General features: G+C 43.0%; 1 protein-coding gene across 1 annotated transcript in view; it reads right to left on the reverse strand.

The window, feature by feature from the left end:
* The window catches only part of znf385a (zinc finger protein 385A), a 53,582-nt gene that overhangs the window by 22,638 nt on the left and 10,758 nt on the right, over nt 1–20,186 (reverse strand). Inside the window, exon 2 of the mRNA XM_038723545.1 lies at nt 2,221–2,372. Coding sequence (XP_038579473.1) covers nt 2,221–2,372 — 152 coding nt within the window. The remainder of the gene's footprint in view (nt 1–2,220; nt 2,373–20,186) is intronic.

Raw genomic sequence — 20,186 nt, forward strand, 5'->3', positions numbered from 1 at the left:
GAGGACCTGTGCTGTTCGAGAATTGTTCAGGAAGAGAGTGGGGGAAAAAAGAAACGAAGAGAGGACGGACAGCAGGTGAGATTCAACAAGTCTGCACGTGGCTTTGCATGATTAGACACCTTCATCAAAAATTCCTGACTCTGCAGCCTGAGCAAGTCCACATTAGGCCAGGCAGTTCTGTTGGAGGTGTGTGAGTGTGCGTCTATATCAGGACCAGCTGCTGCAGATAAATAATTCAGCCTCGTCACTGTCTAGTGGCACATTGGGTGAGACAGGCAGGTGGAGGACAAATCACATTAGAGGACCATTAAAGCTGTATATGGCTTTAGGAGAGGCCATTCCTCTACTATGGGGCTAATAACCCTCAATGTGAGCCTCATTAAGACTGTACAAACTCAGTGTGGATCACTTATTAAGAGAGGGCGATAGAATAACTAGCTGCCAGCTTAGTGCAGTGACATTTTTCAGTGTTATTGCTGCTATAATGCTGTGTCTTTATTGAGGTATTGTGCATATCTGTATTTATCACAGTGTGTTAGTGCTGATGGACACCAGGAGGCATATAAGACACTGGGAATGGTATCTTTAATGTGAAATAGTTCTTGTTCACCCTCCATTCATGCAGTTATATGAAAGAGATGAGACTTGAGCATAGTCATTCTTTGATTGTTTAAACATTCTTCTGCCTAAAAGCCCAACAAGCCATAAAATATAGTCAGTGATGTAAAAACAACTGCCAGCACTTACTCTATTACTCAACTACATATCACTGACTTAAACATGAAAAAACATCTTTGGGAAAGCTGATGGCCATGACTTCCACTGTAGGAAACAATCAAGGCAGATCCTTCATTAGCAGCAACCAAAGTTGTGTATTTTATTTTTGCATTTTTACTACACATGCTACAGATAAAACAACTGAGACTGTGCACTATACTGTACCTCAGGCATCACATGCTCTTCCCCAAAGACCTTTCAGTCAACTATCTACTGTACTATGAGAGTAAGTGTGTCAGTCAGTCATTTCTCCATTGTTTTTATTGCGGGGCAGTAAAACCATCTTTCCATGTGTATGTGCCAGTGTGCAGTGGAGCGATAAGGTCAGAAGCCTCTCCTATGGCCCCATCTCCTGGCCACAGGGCTGCAAAACACCACATCAGGGCTGGCTCGCAGTCATCAGCGGCAACAGCTATTAACATTCAAAGCATCCCTGTGGACCTTCGGACGTAGTTAATGTTCTTAAGTGGAGAATGGGTAGCAGGGCGATGTTACAGAATGAGGGAGGGAGAGAATCAGAGGGAGTGTTCCAGGGGCAGTGAGATAGAAAGAAAAAAGAACAAGCAAGGGTGATTTCAGGGCTGTGCTAGGAGACGTAAGAGTGGAAACTGAGTGCCTGCATCATTTCAGTATCTCTATTAATCCATGTCTGCTGGGTGCACTGCAGTTTTAACATCAGTGCGAATGCTTCCACTTACGTCATGGCGCATGGAGGGCTGTTAAAATGTGTTTAACAGTGTCTGGACTCGTGTTACTATCCCTGCAGTGGCGTACGTGGTCAAAGCGTGTGCCAGATAGTGACAGGAGACTTCTACGTCACCCGCTTGCAGAGAATAGCTCTGCTGCAGACGTTGTCCAATAGCAGCATTTCCGCACATACAGTACAAACTAAGTACATACATACTGATTTTACATATTGCTGACGAGAAATGTGTTGATATTCCCAAATGGAGTCTGGAGGAGCACGCAGCACATTATGCTGAGTTGGTGAAATGCTAAATGTCTCCATGGTATAATCTAACTGATAAGATGTTAGTCAGGGCCTGGGGAAACAGGAAGATCCCTCTCCGTTAAAATAAATACCACATCAAACAAACTGTGGTGTTTGAAGTGAACGGCTATAAAGATGGCCTGGGACATGAAAAAATACATTCATAGGGATACCCTGCTTCCCTGTCAAATACAACATGCATTCTTGATGTGGGTATATCGGCACCTCAAGAATTTAAAGACACACTTTAAAGCCACTTAACGCATTAGATTACACATGGCAGCAATAACATTAAAACTACATGTGAAAGCATTATCACGGTAAAGACACAGACGTCACCAATCTTCCCAAATTTTGTGGAGAAACAGGTCCCCTTTGTGGGTTTTCGTGACTGCAGTGGGTGGGTTAAAAGACTACAGTATGTGTTTGTTTGTGTCATCATCAATTCTCACCGTGTTGAAGTTGTGGAAGAGGCTCATGCTATGCGGAGGAGGGGGCGTCTCCATGGGGAACTGCAGGAAGGGCTTCATGTCCAGGTGGGGCTGGAGCATCGTGGGCGTCCGTAAGAATGTTGGCACCGCCGCCCCGGCCCGGTTTATGCCTCCTACACACAGAAAGAGACAAACATACATAAACATACATGCCGCTTTCTTATAACTTGTGTATAAAACACAATTAGCAGTTTCCATGTTAGTTGTGACAATTAAGAGAATTACTCGCAATAAATGTCTCTTTGGTAATATAAATGAGAGAGACAGGGAGAAAGTAATTGTGTAGCTTCTTACAGATTGCATGCTATTGTTTCCTGGAATGTGCCATTGAATTACAAATTGCATAATTGTACTACAAAATAAATATTTCTCCGCTGACAAAGCTATGTGGAACCCCAGAGGAACGTGCAATGTCTAAACTGCAAGAAAATGCAGCATTTGGGCTGTTAAGACCATGATTGTATATAAAAAGGTTAAGACCCTCAAATGATTGCTGTGGACAAACATTCTGGTTTTCCTGACAAGCTGACAAGACTATAGTGCCAAAGTGCAGCGCATCAATGCTGCAAAACGGAGGGTTTTGTGGGCTTTGTGGAATTCAAATCACTAAAGCATTTCATCACACTAAAAAAACTCTCATCAAATGAAGCAGGAATGCCACAGAGAAGAAAAGAATGCCACAGAAGCAGTGGGGGATTCCTCTTATCCACCTGCCTTCGAGTCTTCTCTCTTCTCCTCTCCTGGGAGATATCTGCAGCTTGATGATAATGAGTTTCATCTCAGTGTGTGTTACTTTATGCCACCCTGACTTGTGTGCTACAGTTGGATCACTTGGTTGTGTCTAATTATGGAATGAATGAATCATAGACTCTGATTCCTCTACTCATGTCTGACACCTGACACATGCTCCCTGACTTGGACTGCATCCAACATGCTGTTTGAGTAGATTTTCACTGGAGTTGAAAAACACTTACAAACACCACAGCAAGTGTACTCTACATACAGACACACACACATACACACATACACAAACCTGATCACTAATCAATGTTTTTGTCAATGTTTAATTCTCCTTTAAAAGCATGCAAGGCTGCCATAATGATACACAGCTCCATATTCTCGTCATTGCTCCCATCTGCCTTCTCTTCTTCTCCTCCTTATCCCCCCTCGTCTCCTCTTTAACCTCTGTCAAGGATGATAGTGATGGGGCCCACACAGCAAAAGTCAGCCTCAGCAAGCTCTTAGATTAAGCCTCTTAATATCCGCAACTGGATTTCGGTGGCTTTCAAATTCCGACGAGACTTAAAGCTCTGCTGCTCTCCTTTTTGGGATTGCTCTAAGCTACTCTCTCGCTCCGTTACTTGCTGTCCCTCGCTCTGCTTCCTACTGCTATTTGTTACCTGCCTCCACATTTTCACATGGTAATTTGTGCTTTATTTGGCACCTCCGCATTTTCATAGAGCTTTATGTCAGCTGAATGTGATCAGAGAAAATATTATGGCTGGCGAACGGAGGAATTTAGCGTTAGCAGACGCATTCTCCAAAGTTTGGATTAGAGAGAGCGGGAGGGAAAGAGATGGAGAGAGATTGACTTTGTCAGACTGAGTGAAAGTGCTGTCTCAGCTGGCGCCCAGCTGCCTTCTGCTGCGCATCTGTGGGCCTCGAGGTGGAGAGAGCTGCATCATTACCTCCAGTTGGGCATTTAAGTTTCTTCCACGGAACAAACGACAGATAAACACATGCACACGCGTATGAATGCACAAACCCATGCGCACACACGCAACTATTCTTACACCACGAGAAACAAGTTTCACGTGCCTGTTGGTTTTCTAGCCGGTGGACTGCATTCATCTCATCTGAATCAGCCCTTGTAAACTCTTTACTGTTACACAAAAACATTTGTTTTGAGTCTCAGTATGAATATTGAAAACTAATGTGTTGTTCCAAATTAGAAAATCTTTCTTTTTAAATGTGCACACATTTCTCAGATTAACATCCAGTTTCCTCAGTCAGTGTGTTAGGTTGAGCTCCTCCTAGATGCTGTTTGTTGTGATGAGAGAGGATGGGAGGCCCTGTAGCTACTCTCTCCTCCACCTCTACCTCAATGACTGATGAAGGCAGCTCCTCCTCTGGGGCTGCACCACTAACAACTTGACTAATACACTGCCTCTCGACTGCATTTCTCATGACATTATACCGCATGTTGATACATGGCCTTCGTGTCTGTAGCTCTTTGTACAGGCATGTGAGCGTGTGTGTTTTGCTTGAAAGAAGCAATGCTCTGTTAGCACAGTAGTAATGTTTGCAGCTCCCCAGTGAGTCTGCACTTGAACATGGAGACTGTTACTGGCAGTGGGTCAGCCAGCCTCTGGCAGACAGACAAAGGGATTGGCTGACTTGGGAACAGAACGTGTCTCTGCAGCAGCAGGAGGAGCTGAAATCTTAAGAAGTGAATGAAGCTGAGGACCAGAAAGGAAAGAGAGGAGCAGTCGTCCTTGGAGCAACGACAGAGCTTGTCCCATTAGGGACACTGTGTGAATGTGTATGAGTCTGTGGAAGCATGTGTGTTTGTCAGTGTGCATAAATCAGATTGTGACTGCTTTCTTCTCCGACTGTATAATTACCCCATTAATTTAAATCTCTCTTTGGGGACCTTTTCACAGTTTAAATCAAACAAAGCACTGTATGGCACAGAAGTGTGCCTATGTGACCTGCGCAAGTATTCGCGCATATATGTGTTTGTGCAGTGTGTTTGCATAAGGGAATGTTTGTACTTGTACCCACCAGGCTCTACTGTGCACAAAATCTTGGATTAGAGCTAGAGCTAATTAAATTATGAATTGTGTTAAGTGTTTCTTATTGCAGGAAAAACTATTTTGAAACAACAGAACAAGACAACAGGACACAATGAAAACCACAGCCAATGTTCACACTGCATCGTGACTGTACACTGTATCACATCAAGACTAGTGCTGAATGGATTCATTGATTAATAAACAGATAATTGACTGACACAATGGTTTGATAATTTATTAAAAAACAAAATGCCAAATGCCAAAATCTCTTGATCTAGCTTCTCAAATAGGAGGATTTGTTGCTTTTCTCTCTCTAAAATAATTAATCAACAATCAATATTGAAACAACTGTAAGCTGCAGCCCTTAGTAAAGCTAAAGCTAATTACTGCATGTGGAAGTGAAAGGCCAAAACTGTGTCTTTACTCTGTGTATTACCATTTTGCTTCCCTCTGTTCTCCGTATTGGCTATTGGAGCCTGATATATGTGTGAGACAGAGTGACAGACAGGTCAGTCTGGAATAGCTGAGAGGACTCAGCCAGTGATTTGGATGTTGTTAAACCCTCTGACATGCCAGGAATTCTATTGGCCTGCGGGACACTACCAGAGGTCTTGGTGTTGCAGCCAGTGGCTTGCTTGAAATGTGAATGCGCTTGAGTTTTTGGGGTTCTATCTTTGATAGGGACATTTTGAGTTTTTGCTGAGAATTTGATCTAGGTTTAGATTATGGTTAGAGTAAGGGTTTGGGTTAGGCATTGTAATGGTCGGCGTTGACAGCCAGGACAGAGAGACAAAGGACAAAACATGCTCTCTGCAGGTGGATGCAGAGGGGAAAGAGTTAAAGATGAAAACTGGTGCAATATAGACAGGGTGTAGGGGGGAAAGAAGCAGGGTTAAAATTAGAGAGCAGGCAGACGAGAGATCAAAGGCGAGCGCAACTGATTCTCCTATTTGGAATAATTCGCCAGCCTGCGTGGTCCTGATAAATCTGCTATAGGCCACATCTCCGCCTCCACTGGGGAAATATGTATATACACACAAATCATTGCTCTCCAATCCTTTTCCATGTGACTCATTTTAATTCCCTAACTTTGTGAGTGTGTGTGTGTGTGTGTGTGTGTGTGTATGGGGGGGGGGACAAATAACACAAAAGTGAAGTGCAAACATTTTCATATGGTTAGTGCTTGTGTTATGTGTTTCCTCTGCCTGTTTACCTCCTCATGCCATAGTTTGATGCAATATCATGATGATGGTGAAAACAAAAGCTCAGAAACTATTCCAAACTAAAAATATGATGTTTAAAGTGGTTTCACATGATGATTTTCACATGAACAGCAATATACTGTTTCTAAATATTATTTGATCAATACTATGTAAGGTTGTTATACTCATGCAGGTTGTGTTCACTCCAGTGAATGTCTAATTCTAGAAAATAAAGCTGATAGAGGAAGAATCTTATGAAATTCGCCTTCCTTGTCAATGCTGCAAGACAAAAAGCTATGTCTAGAATCTAGGCTAAGAGAATCTTTTCATGTTTTGAGATTATCTAACAGGCTGTGTTGGCTGTGCCACACTGTGTTCAGCCCTCTTTCCCGTGTGTGTTGGGTGCATTCAGGAGAGAACAATGAGAGCAGGGTAGTTGGCACTAGGCACGCTGGACAGGCGCAGATGTGCCAGGGTCCTTGGCAGCAGAGGCAGGGAGAAGGAGGTGGTAACGGTCAGGTTGCCAACTTGCCTTTCTGCTGGGCCGTGAAGCAGGCACCTGTGCTCCACATGGCCAGAGGGGAGGGAGAGTTTAGGACTACACACATCAGTCTCATACCGCTGATGTGTTGGATGTTGGAATATTACCTACAGAAAGGCTGAAAAGATTCAATACATTTAATAATACAGGACCTGAACGGGATTAACATAATGAAATGACAACTAGGAAATATTGTTTTTGGCCCTTCAAAGTTTTGTGCAACGCATCAGTTTTAGTGATTATCCGTGCAGCGTTCATAATTTACTTTATCGACTTACTGTATGCAGTACATTGAGATTTTAGACTAACTGCTGGCTCTAAATCTTAACAAAACCTGCCCTCAGCTTATGTGTGCATTATTAAGAGAACTCTGAGTCAGTGAGATGATTTAAAGAGACCGGTGGCTGCACTGGGAGCATCCTCAACATAACCTCCAACATTGTCTCCCTCATCAAACCTCTTATTTCTCTCTCTCTCTCTCCCTCCCTCCCATGCTCACACAACAGAGAACACCAGACACCAGTAGTGTAGAAGAGATACAAACTGGGGTTGCCAGACTATTTCATAACCACTAAGGAGGAGAATTCTCGTGACCTAAAATGACTGGCTTGTTATTATTACAGTGTTTGTGGCAAGGCAAAGCTGTTATGTCCCCGCTAGTCAGCTGTTTCATATGGCTTGTAGTGTGTGATGAATGGCTGGCCATCTGTCTGTCTGTCTTTGTTTCTCTTACCATTTCTCTCTCTCTCTCTCTCTCTCATCTCTCACTTTTGTTTGCTCCTTTCCTCCCTCATGATCAGCTCAGCGTGTATTCTGTGCTGTACACAGCTGTGCCCGGGCCTTCAGGAATAGCCAATTCATTCAAACAGTGCAGGCAGTGTGATAGGATGCGGACCCAGGGTCCATGAGGGAGCAAAAGAATGAAAATCTGGGCCTGTTCCATTCAGTATTCCCGTCCAGTCTCAGGCCCAGCAGGACATTGTGCCTCCCTTTCACCTGATCACAAGCGCAATCAACAGGATCACAGCCCTGGCCCAAAGCCCTGCTCAAATGCACAAAGAAAATAGCACTCAGCTTGGCAGATACATGCACACATAACAGACCTTGGAGATTTATTCACTTCTTCCCTAACACACACTTCCACCTCAGTGCACCCACTTTTACACATGTGGAGGATTATCAGGCCCATGAAAGGCAACATTCCTATAGCTCACGTGTCTCTCACATCTTATTATTATACCTGTGTCCATCATAAACACATCAATGTACACAAACTCTCTCACATTCATTTAAAGCACAGGACCAGCGTGATTCCTCACCTGTCACCTCAAGATCCTGCAGCACAGAATGCTGCGCAGGCCATTAGCCCTGAGTGTTTGTCTAGCGGTACTATCCTGAGCTGTTTACCTTCCTGGATGCTCCCTTCACAGACAGCTGTGGCAGCAGCAACAGCAGTCTTCCTCCTGATAGCTGCCTGAGCCTCTGCTTGGAATAAGTTATGGACTCACAGCGTCCGACTCACAGGTAGTGATGTGCTTCATCATTGAAAACACAAGTGCAACAAGGCTAACATAGTGCTGGAAGTCACACGATGAAGCTTTCCACCTTCATGCCAAACATGCAGAACCCTCCAAAACTGGAGCAGGTATGATTGTAAGTGACCACAAGAGTGTGCTGCTGAGCCCCTCTGTATACTTCAAAGCAGCCACTTAAAGTTCCTATTTTAGAGCCTGAATATGATTATTATGATAACAACTGCATGTTTCTATCAAACTTTATCTCCCCCATCTTTTCTAATCATGGTATGCTAATTTCTAGCTTCCTATGAAGGTTAATACATGCACACAAGGTAGGTGGATGCAGATAAAGATCTATTTGACTTGCAGCCTGGAGCTGCTGGTGTTATGCTATGCTTTAATGGGAGGATTACGTAGGGGGAAGATGGGTAAGCTGAAACTTGTTTCCTGGCCTCAAATAGAAGTTGGCTTTTTGTTGCATGTAAGGTATGTGTGTCCGTACGTGTGTCTGTCTGTCTTACTGACACGGTCTGTGTTCCTGTGTATGTCAAGTGGTGTAATGAGGTTATGAGAGCTTAGTTAGCGTGAAATGATGCCGCGGTTGCTGCTCAGGACTTCAGCACAGTGTTAAGTATTAGTCAGAACATGTCTCAGTCCTTCCAAATATACAGTGAGAATCATGGAAAAAGACACACACACACACACACACACACTCACAAAACTACAAACAATCCTAAACTGTACAGTGCAGTGCCAGTAGTGAAATATGATGGGTTATATAAATGGCTTAGAAATGAATCCTGGCTTGTTTCTGATTTTTTTCTTTGTTGATGTCAGTGTTGCCTAACTGCACAGGCAACATGTTTGTGTCTGTGTAAATTTTTCTGCATCAGTGGGAGGGTGTTAAACTTTCCCCCACTAATTGTAGGTCTTTTAGATTTTACCCAACCTAGCAATTTGGAGAACAGGCAATTTTGCTAATTCCATTGTACTGTAAGGCACAAGTACAGTACAGACTTCAGAATGTGTGCCTAGTATGTGGGCTTTTTTTTTAAATGCCCTTGCAGCAGCAACATGAAGGTCAAACAAAGTTATAACAGCTTCCAATGAGTGACCAAAGCTTCCAAAGCTTCAAGTCTCACAAAAATAGTTTACATTTTTAGGTGAAAGGACATCATCACCCCCCTCCCATCCTTCCACAACACACATTCACACACCAGAAACTCAATCTGTTGCCCTTTGCAATCTGATCACCGAACTTAATTCCAGACAGGTCCATTTCAAGAGCAGCTTGGCTACCAAAATATTATCACATATAAGAAATAACACCAGACACACACCAGCTCTTCAAATAAATACACACTCTACACACAGATAAGGCAGGGTAAACATTCCGTCTCTTCCAAAGTACTGTGCATAATGACAGAGTGGATGGGATGGTAATGACACCCTAGTGGGATAATATGACAGTGGCAGGCCCCAAAAAGCCCCCCCAAAAGATCCTACCTTGATCTCTCTTAAGTAGCTGAATGAAGGCAGGGAGGATTTAATTGCCAGTATGTCTCTTTGGTAGAGACAGAGGAGCTGACTGGGGATTCCAAGGGAGACGGAGAGAAGAAAGATGGGAGCAAAGGGAGGAGGTATGATGCAAAAATACTGGGATGGAATGAGGGTGAAGACAGCGCTCCTCTGATACCCCATGCCTACCTTGCCTGTCAACCCTCACCTCCACAATACACAGTGTCCAGAATACACCCTGGGGCCAATGCACGTGCTTGAGCTACAGAAGCAGACGCACACCCCCTTAATCCTTCAGACAAATCTCTTCCTGGCTCCCCGTCCGACAGCAACTGAACTTTTGGAGGCTGTTGGCTTTTGTTACTTGTGGGGTGAGGGATTGTGTGCTGGTACAACACACAAACACGCTTGCACACTGACATGCACATACATGCACACGGATCTAGTGGGCTTATCTCTCTAGAGTAGGTTGCGACCTTCCAGATTCATACTGTAGATATGTTGCGATCAGCTTTGCAAAGCCAAATCCTTTGACTCTGTATTTTTTCCTTTCTTTTTACACTGGATCTGTATTATGTATCCATCCAAGGGCAGTAAAGTTGTGCTGGTAAAATAATACAGCTCTATTCCTTCCCACATAACTGATATCCTGCTTGTCTCTGGTTCCACCTTAAATCAATGACAGCTCTGATAATAATGTTACTTTGGGAGAGTAGCCGTATGTTGGGCTTCCTGTTGCAACTTGCACCAACCCATTCACAACAGGATTAATAGACTTAATGAAAATATGTCAGAATTGGCCTCAGTCTCATTACATTCCACTCTGATATTTATCTTTATATCACCTGGCTTGATAAAAGCACACCATGTAAAATTTAATTTGAACTATAGCGCAGGCACAAAATTATTTTGCAGTGCAAGGCTCAGCTAGAGTGCAGCCTGTGTATGTGTGTGTGTGTGTGTGTGTGTGTGTGTGTGACGGAGAGTGTTTGTGCTGTTTTGAGGTCAGTAATGACAGACAAATAGCTGTCAGTGCTAATGGGAGGGGACAGCCAGAGATGATGGGAACACAGAGAGAACAGTGCAGCACAGCTCAATGCAGTCCGGCTGTGGAGACAAGGCATACAGCGCTGCTACAGTGTTCACAAAGAGAGAGGGTCACAATCAGAGCTCAAACCTCTGTGTGGTTACCCATGTCAGGGCACTAGCTTACATTCATACACTAAGTTCAATGCTTTGCACTAACCCTGACCCACATGGTTACATAGCTAATCCTTTTTTATGTAACCTTAATTCTAATACAAACCTGGACCCATGAAGGAATACTAAAATACAAAAATCAATTTTTTTAAGACTTGAAAGTTAGCTCCAGAAGGCTTGTAGCTTTTTCACTTACAATGGCAGCTGTCGAAGGCAGGAAAGTGAATTTTGCTGTAGTGCTGGGTGGTTTATATCGACATTTGATACTTTTTGCTGTGACTCACTGTTGGAATACATTGTAATTGTGAATTTAAGATGCCACAATAAAGGATGGTAAATGGACTGTACTGACATGCCAGTACAGACTGTACTACGCCTTCCTAGTCTTCTGAATAATCAAAACGCTTTACACTAGAAGTCACACATGATGGCAGAGGCTACCATGCAAGGTGCAAACTGCTCATCAGAAAGAAACGAATCATTCACACATACTGATGGAACAGCGATCACACAGTATCTTGGCCAAAAACTCTTCCACATGCAATCCGGTGGAACACAGTGATTGAACCACCTATTATCTGATTAGTGGGCAACCCACTCAACCTCTAAGCCACATACTCAGCAAAGGCACAAGTAACAGGAGCATTTGATCTTCAAAAGATTTTTAGTGGAGTATTAATTTAAGTTTCTCTATATTTCCACACTTATGACAACCTGGGGAGCACAGAGGTAAAAAAAAAAAAAAGAGATGCACACAAACAAACAAACAAACAAACACAAAAAGACTGGTTTCAGTGACTACACCTTAACAGGGAATAAATTGACTGTATCATCCAGCAGCTACTGTAAAAAGACATTAATTCCCAGCTGTGTGCTCTCTTTCTTTCTCCGGTTTCTATCTTTTTATGTATTTTCCTTTTGTAATGAATGCTCCTCCCTTGGCCTAGGGCCAGTCAGGTTTGTAAGATGATCACAGAGTTGTCCAGTGGAGATGTGTCTGAATATCACTGGCTGCAGGCAATGTCTGAGTCAGTGATGGATGGACTGTTGGAATGCTAAGAAGGAGGAATCGGAGCATTTCTTTGTTGTGTCTGTTGAAAGACAGTGATCCACTGCAGAGGAGAGAGATTAGACTTATGGCAGAAAAGAGAGGGAAAATCCTGTCTGTATATCAGCACACTGCAACAGGAACAGAGGGATAAAGAGATAGAGAAAACCAGAAAAAGAAGAGGAAAAAAGAGGACAAGGTGACATTCTTTGTCTGAGGAGGCAGCATACCGGAACATGTACCCTCTCTGCCTCTCCCCGTCTGCACCTGTCCTCTGTTGTCCGTTGTTTTCCTCCCTGCAGCCTGTTCAAATCTGCTCCCACTTGTTCTCTGTTACCCAGCCCCCACCCAAGCCTACATTTCTCTCTCATCTTTTCCCCTTCTTTCCTTGTTTTGAGGTGGTGGTCACACACCCAGGTGGAACAATAGCGGGCAACTTTGTTCCCATGCACCTCCCAGAAACCTGCGCCCTCAGGTATGGAATTCAATCACGCAGCCACAAACAGGTAGATCAACCCAAATACACTTCATGGGACGGCAACAAAGGCACCAGATTCTCTCGGAGATTACACCCTTAGCTCTAAGGGAACAGAAAAGGAGGAGGCAGGATGTTTTTTTTTTCAAATATACCTGCACTCTGAAGAACAACAACCATAATGTACCCCCGTCCAGTGTTTGCAAGTCCATTTCATTGACTTTCTTTCCCCAAGGAGGGTAGAGGGCAATATGCTATCAGCCTAATAAAGTGGGGGAGGAGACTTTATGTGGTTGACAGCCACTGCTTTCATTTCAGCCCTGCAGTGCATTGTCTATATGGAGTGGCCCAACAAACGAGCATGTCCTTTAACATGGTGCTCTCTGTTCATCCCTGAGCAATCCAACCACAGTCCAATCTCTTTAAGTGCTGGGGGGTCTCTTCTGTAATGTCACTTGTCATTAGTGTGACCACAAATGATACTCTTGTTTAAATCAGTATCCATCCCCTGACACTGTAATGAGGCAGCTGTGGAGGTGTGCATGCTCTGAGAAATTGTGCACCAACATATTGTAATTGTGACTCTGTAAGTGAAACACACAAAAAGTGCCCCCATGGATGCTTATTCCCTTGGCATAGCTCATTATATGGAAGAAGAAAACCTTCTTGAACCAGACCTGAGCTCATTTGTCAAAGTAGAGAGCAATGTTTTCCCTCTCTTGTCTCATACATAGAAGCTAAGTCGAGAGCAATCTTATACCACCTCCCACATCTTCAAGTTCAGCTGAGGCGTATTCAGCATATTTTTCCATGATAGCAGGTGATGCATTATTCATTGAGCTCTGGTTGATCTTGGCCATGATAAATCTCTGGTCCAGAGACACGTGGACATAAACCTGCACACACTTAAACACACAAGCTTGCATTCTCCAGTGTTGATGCATGATGAATAAAGAGGAATTGAGCATCTATGAATCACACCCCTGTGGAGAGATCTTAAACAAAGCGTATCATGGATGAAAGGAGCGCTGGGCTTTTGAAAATCTATCCAAAGCCGTATGGTAATGAGAGTAATGAGGATATCAGACACTGAATGTGGTGCAATATGCTTGTTAAATGTGACAGCTGCAATTGCATCAGAGGTTCACCCCTGTGAAGCAAAACACTGCCAAAGTGACTATTCTGTCCTATGGCCAAACATTTTCTCACATTGATATGAAGGGACACCTTATTAAGTGTGTAAGTAAGTGTTCACACTCTATAACATAACCTGCAAACAAGAATAACAGGGACACCTGGCCATGGGCAACACTGGTCCGCGACTTCTTCACATAGCCTCAAAGAGAGATGGCAATTCCACATAATTTACACTTCAAAAACAATTGACTAGTCACAGAGAGTACTCCTCAGCCTGTGAAAACAGTTGTATAATGTAATCTGTGGTTGTGGAGGGAGTCATCTCAGGTTTGGAGACCATTTTTTTAACAAACGTCTTGCATTAGAAACTGAGAAGTGGAGTTTGAAGGACATTGGTGTATGCCAGGGGCAGGAGGGTCTAATGAAAGGATGATTTAGTTCTGTCATGGGAAAAATACATTTTTGGACCCACACTAAGAACTAAAACTTAGGGTACTTCTGCTACATCAATTTTGACCATTCTTTTTTAATCTGTCTCTTGCAATTCGCCCTACTTCATGGAAATGGAATAGTAAATCACTGGAGTGCTATTTTAAACAAGCTACTGAATTTGAAGCAATAGCTTGTCACTTTCAAAAATACGATCATTCTCTTTCTGGCGGAGAGTTAGATGAGAAGGTTGATACCACCACTCGCTTCGAATGTCACATATCTGTCTGTTATATTGAAAGGCTCCAGTTAGCAGCCATTTAGCTTAGCATAGCACAAAGATTGGAAACAAATGAAACAGCTAGCCTGGCTCTGTAAAATAGTTAAAAAATGTTTCTACTGGCACCCGTAACACTGACTAATTTATATCTTGTTTGTTTCTACAAAAACCAGGCAGAAAGTGGTATCAATCTTCTCAGCTAACTCCCTGGCAGAAACCAAATCAGTGTACTTCCTAAAATATTATTTTATTAATTATTCTTTTAACCTTAAGCTGTGTACCACTGAGTTCTGAGCCCTCTGATTAAGTGTTTACAGACATGCAGTAAATATAGTATTTAAGTGTCTCTCAGCGGGTGAACAAAAAAACAGTTCCTGCTATTAAATCCTAAAATTCTTATGCAGGAATTGTGGTTTTGACCTTACTAAGGCCTGGAGATAACCTTGTGCTCTAATTAGTGACTTGAAAGCACACAAATTAGCTATGTAGATTGTGTGTGCCTGTATGGAGGAGCGTTGGGGGAACAATGACCTTATTGGAGTGTGAGACATCCCCCTAATCCCCCCCCCCACACACACACACACACACACACACACACACACACACACCTGTCTGAAGATTGGAGGGAAAAGGAAGGAAGGATGGGTAGAAAAGGGGGACGATGGACTGGGAGTGTTTTCAGAGAGCAGAGAGGAAGAGCGAGTTCAATAGCGTGTGTTCTGCTGCTTGCCTTTGCAACCTAGGCCTCATTGTTATTATGATTTATTTTTTAATGAGCAGCACTGCCCTCCCCTCTGCCACACAAAGGCCTGATTGAATCTGGCGTTCCATTAGCATGTTAAAGAGGCCCAGCTTCATCTGTGAGCCGCTGACTGACAGTGGATATCATCTCTGTAATTGCTCGGTATACTGCAGCCAGAGCCAACCAAGAGAGAGAGAGAGAGAGAGAGAGAGAGAGAGAGGAAGGTGGGGTTGAAAAAAAAATAGGGGTGGAGGGATTAGGATTTAAAAGGGGGGATTCAGGAAAAAGGGGGAGAACTGATGAGAGGAGATGGTGGATCAAGCCACATCTCCGTATATCTCAATTTGGTACGGCTGGGACCCCATGCAGAGAACTGGGAATAGTCTGTTTGAATAAGATTTTTTTTTAAAGCTACACTCACAGCCCATGACATTTATCAAAGCTGGAACAGTGGCTGTGTTTCATAACAGAAGCCCTGCATGTACTGAGTTGTTACACAAGGAAGTTATGTCGCACCAATTTTATGTTTATTAATGTTCATGCTAAAGCACATGAGATTCTGTTGAATGTACTGCTGGCGTTTTTTGAGGAGAGCGTGTCATGTACTGTAAGTACACTGTACCTAACACCTTCATGTGACACAGTATGCTTGCTCTTCTTCTTGCCAGCTCTACATCACATCTCACCCCATGTCCTCTATCTGTGTACAGAATGTTTAAGCTTTTTTTCCCCCCCGACTTCTGTTTTCCTGCTCACTCCATTCTCTCCCAACTCTTTCACATCTACTTCCTCATCCCCTGCATCACTGAGCACCTCCCCTCCACCTCCCCCGTCTCTCCCTCTGTCGCCCTTGCTCTTCTCTTACTCTTATTCTCTCTCCCTCTTCCTCTCGTTCTCTGCAGTAAATGGTAATTGAACAAACAGTGTGGTGGAGGAGAACTGCAGAAAAGATGGTTATCCTAACTCCACATGCCATGCATCCAAAATTAGCCCTCCTCCTCCCTCTCTCTCTCTCTCTCTCTTTCTCTCTCCCTCTCTCTCTCTGTTCTCCTCTGCTCTGCTGTGACAGTGTGACATGCATGCAGTCCCACAGCATCGTCAGCCTTGTGTATTGATATTGGAGGACAGCCCAATGGTACCATGGTGAGTGTACATGTGTGTGTGCATGTGTCTGTGCGTGTGTGTGTGAGTGTGTGTAAAACTGGGATGTGCAGGGCCAGCACATTTCCAACCTTAAAGAGACTAGGTGACAATGAAAGATGTCAAGCACACAGAAGCACTTATATCCCAAATCTGCACAACATCGAACAAAGGAAGTTCATGATACTCCGTGCTGCATGACCTGTCCAGACATGTCTGTCGATGAATTTGGTTAAATTTTTTTGCATTTTATTAGCGTTCATTTGAATGAAGTGTAGTACCGTACCTCAAAATAAAATATGTGGGAGTAATGGGCTCCCGCATCAGAAAAGACAATGCAATAAGCACATTATGTCACAAAGTCGGTTTTAAATGGACTGGATAGATTTACTAATGACATTATTAATGTAATAGGTTAATGCCTTCAGGTCTTTCTGTCACGCAAAGCAGCTTAATCTTTCAACTACTGTCTGCTATCAGAGATTTACATTAATCAGAATGTGGTTTATGTAAACAAAATCTGTGTTCTTGCCATTCTCGCTATATTTCAGATCTGTTGTGAGAATGCAAAATTTTGTATTTTGGGTTCTCTGACCCACATACAGCTCTGAAAAACTAAAACTTAACTTGTCTTTCTGTTGTCTCTGGAGTTAAAAATGTTTGCTTTCCATGCCAGAGTGCCATCGGACACGCTTCGTAAAAGTAAATACGGATTTCTAAGTTTGTGCTCAATTAGTTATATATAGTAAGTAGTAAGAAGTAAACCCAGGAAACTTTACAGTACTACTGAGAATGAAACAAAAGTCACCAACAAGGAAACATTCTTCAAGTTAAAGCAAGGAGAAAAGGTTTATTGAATACCACTATTTAGTCAGATATATTCATGATGATTTAAAATGACAACTGTTTGACTCCATGCGCTTTTTGTCATGGCAGAGATAATAAAAACTTGGTTATATGGAAGACCACTATGGAAATAAGATATTTTGACTTTTAGTGTTTTTTATCCTCTGTCCTGCTTCAATGTTGTGCATTGTTTGTTTTATTTGCTGTTTATACTGTTTTATTCAGTTTCATTTAGTGTTTCTGCTCGTCCATGCTTCATGTTGACTTGAATCTGTGTCTTGTTTGCTTGTTTGGTTTTTCTGCATATTTGGACAGGTGTGTTATGTAATGTTTATTTTATAAATGAATATACCATACATCCACATTCCATGGTGTGGAATATCAACTCAACATCAATATCTGTCTCATACAGGAAGAACGCAGAAGATCACAGAAACATTCTCCAGTAAAAACAATGACCTTGCTTTGACATGTTGTCACATCAGGTGTGAAAGCCAGGTAGCAACACATTATTTCATGGGCACACTGCCATTTCACATTAAACACTTGTTTAAACCAGGTCTATTACATTCATGCAAACATCTTCAGAATAACCCTCACCGCACCATCGTACATCTCTCTTTTATCTTTTTCCCACATTCATATTTACATCCATTATAACCATCATTTAGTATGATAACATTTTGAAAAAAACACTGTGTACCCGGCACATGTGCATACACACATTCATGCACACATACACGCTCACCGTAGTCCTCCTCTCTACCCTGCTCACTCCTCCACTAACACACCATGAAATCTCTAACACTCACAACACATTTACATGACATTACCGCTGAAGTGTTATAAAAGTGGTGCCTGAATAGCAACTGCAGAGATGCATTGTTTGTATGTGTGTGTACGTGATAGCAAAGCACAATGGTAGTTTCTTCACCCATTTACATTGTGCTGGTTGGCAAAAAACATCATTATACCAATGGCCAGTAAAATGGAGAATATTAGTGTATGTGTGTGAATAAATTCTACATTTGAGTTGAGACCGCTAGTCTGATTGTAATGATCTCCTGTGGTCTCCTGTGTGTTGCTCTGGGATTAGCATGGTAATCATGGAGCATGTTGACACACACTGTTAGCCAGATTGATGTGTTTGTTTGAGTGGTGCGGCTTTACACACTGACTGACTGCATTAGCCACTTGCTACTAATCTGAGACTTAATGGCTTTCCCCAACAATGTTGTTCCCATGCACAATGTTTTATTGAAATGCTTGCTGGGTCAGTTCGTAAAGTGCTGAGATCTATCACCGTTACTTTCCCTTGCACAAACGCTCTGTCCAAATCAATGTAGCCGCGTCTGAAGAGATAGTTTATCACCCGCAATTATCCACCAAGCAACAGCCTCTCTCGTCTGTCTCGGACCAAGCAAATGGGACAAGTGAGAGTTTCAGATTCAATGAATATTGATGCAGCCCTTAAGGCCAATGCTGACATATGTATGTGTGCTTCTGAATGTGTCCAAAGAAGAGGACAAAGAGGATCAGCTGGTAGACTCGTTTGTGTCTGCAACAATACAAACAGCCACAGGAAACAAGCCGAGTGATGTCTTCATTTCCATTTCACTCCCCATTTTTGGCCCAGTTGCTACAATTTTGAAAAAGTGTACTTTGCTAAAATGTCATGCACATCTCAAAGACTGCAACTGTAGTTCTTGGAGGAACTGAATAGATTTGGCCACAGCTTTATACAGCTATGACACCTGAGTTAAAGATTTGCTCATGTCTTGAATAAAATCTTATAATATCTTATAATATCTTTGGCCTTTCTCTCTGATGTTCTTATTCTAGATATGCATGGCATGCATAACCAAAGGCACTATGGCAGCAGCTCTGAGCGTCCCCACTCAATGGCAATGATGCAGGATGCATATGCAGTTTGCATGCTTGTACATGTCACTGTGTGTGCGTGAGGCCACTGACACTGTGGTGGAAAGCCATGGTGATGCGGACAGTGTGCTGCTCCACTGCTGCTAAAAGGACAGACAGATGTGACGCTACAGTGACGACGACAACAAACCATCATGTAGCCTTTCCTGTTTCTGCCCTGCATGCTGCACGTCCCACGCCCACCCCCTGTACTCTCATCTCTCTCCTTCTCTCTCAGTCCTGTCTCAGACTGCGGCATCGCAGGGCAGTGAGACGGAAAATACAGTGTTTGTTTCTGACAAAAATGGAGGTGCTCAGGGAGAGGGAGACGCTGAACGAGGCAGAAGAAAGAGAGAGGGATTCAAAGAGAGAGTGGAGGAAAGGAGGAGAGAGAAGGGAAGCATTATAGCAGACCATTTCTAAGGTCACTGTGTGGCTATACTGGCTCAGGGGAGATTTGTAGAGAGTAACAGCTCCACTGAGAACACCTGATGTTGTGTGTGAGTGGGTAAGAGAAAAGAGAGGAGAGATAGAGAAAAAAGAGAGAGATGGTGAGAGCTGGGCTATACTATAAAGAGCCTCACCTTGTTCTGCACCATGCACACACAGCACTCCAGCTGTCATCCAGCTTCGCTTTCTTTCTCCATCAGGGCCAGTGGGGACATGCATCATTCATGAGCAGGGACTTATTTGGCTGCGTCATCTCCCCACATAACTGTCAATAACTTTTTCTGGCTCTGACTTCACCTCTACTCAGGCAGTAGGGTGCACTGGATGCACAGCAAATGTTAAATGATAAACAGCATTTTTTCTCCAAGACACAGAGCAAACTGCACGAAGCAGCTTGAACACGCAGTGGTTGGTCACATATTTTTCCCACTCTTTCCTCCATTAGACATTGTGGCACTAACAGCATGATTGATTTAAAATACTTTTCAAAGGAAAAAAAATCAAGTGAAATCTCTGCTTGTCAAAATGACAATATGTATAAAACCTGAATGGGTGCAGATAATGTTTTTTTTTAAATTAAAATATAGCCTTTTGGAAAAGAGCACTTTAGTATTAATCATAGCTGCTGCATGAGGGAGACTGAGCAACCACATGTAGAGAGTGTAATAGGTAATAAGTGTAATTATC

The sequence above is a fragment of the Micropterus salmoides genome, unplaced genomic scaffold (assembly GCF_014851395.1).
Source record: "Micropterus salmoides isolate LMB-PRFRI ecotype aquatic unplaced genomic scaffold, ASM1485139v1 Ms_hic_scaffold_16, whole genome shotgun sequence".
Lineage (NCBI taxonomy): Eukaryota > Metazoa > Chordata > Actinopteri > Centrarchiformes > Centrarchidae > Micropterus > Micropterus salmoides.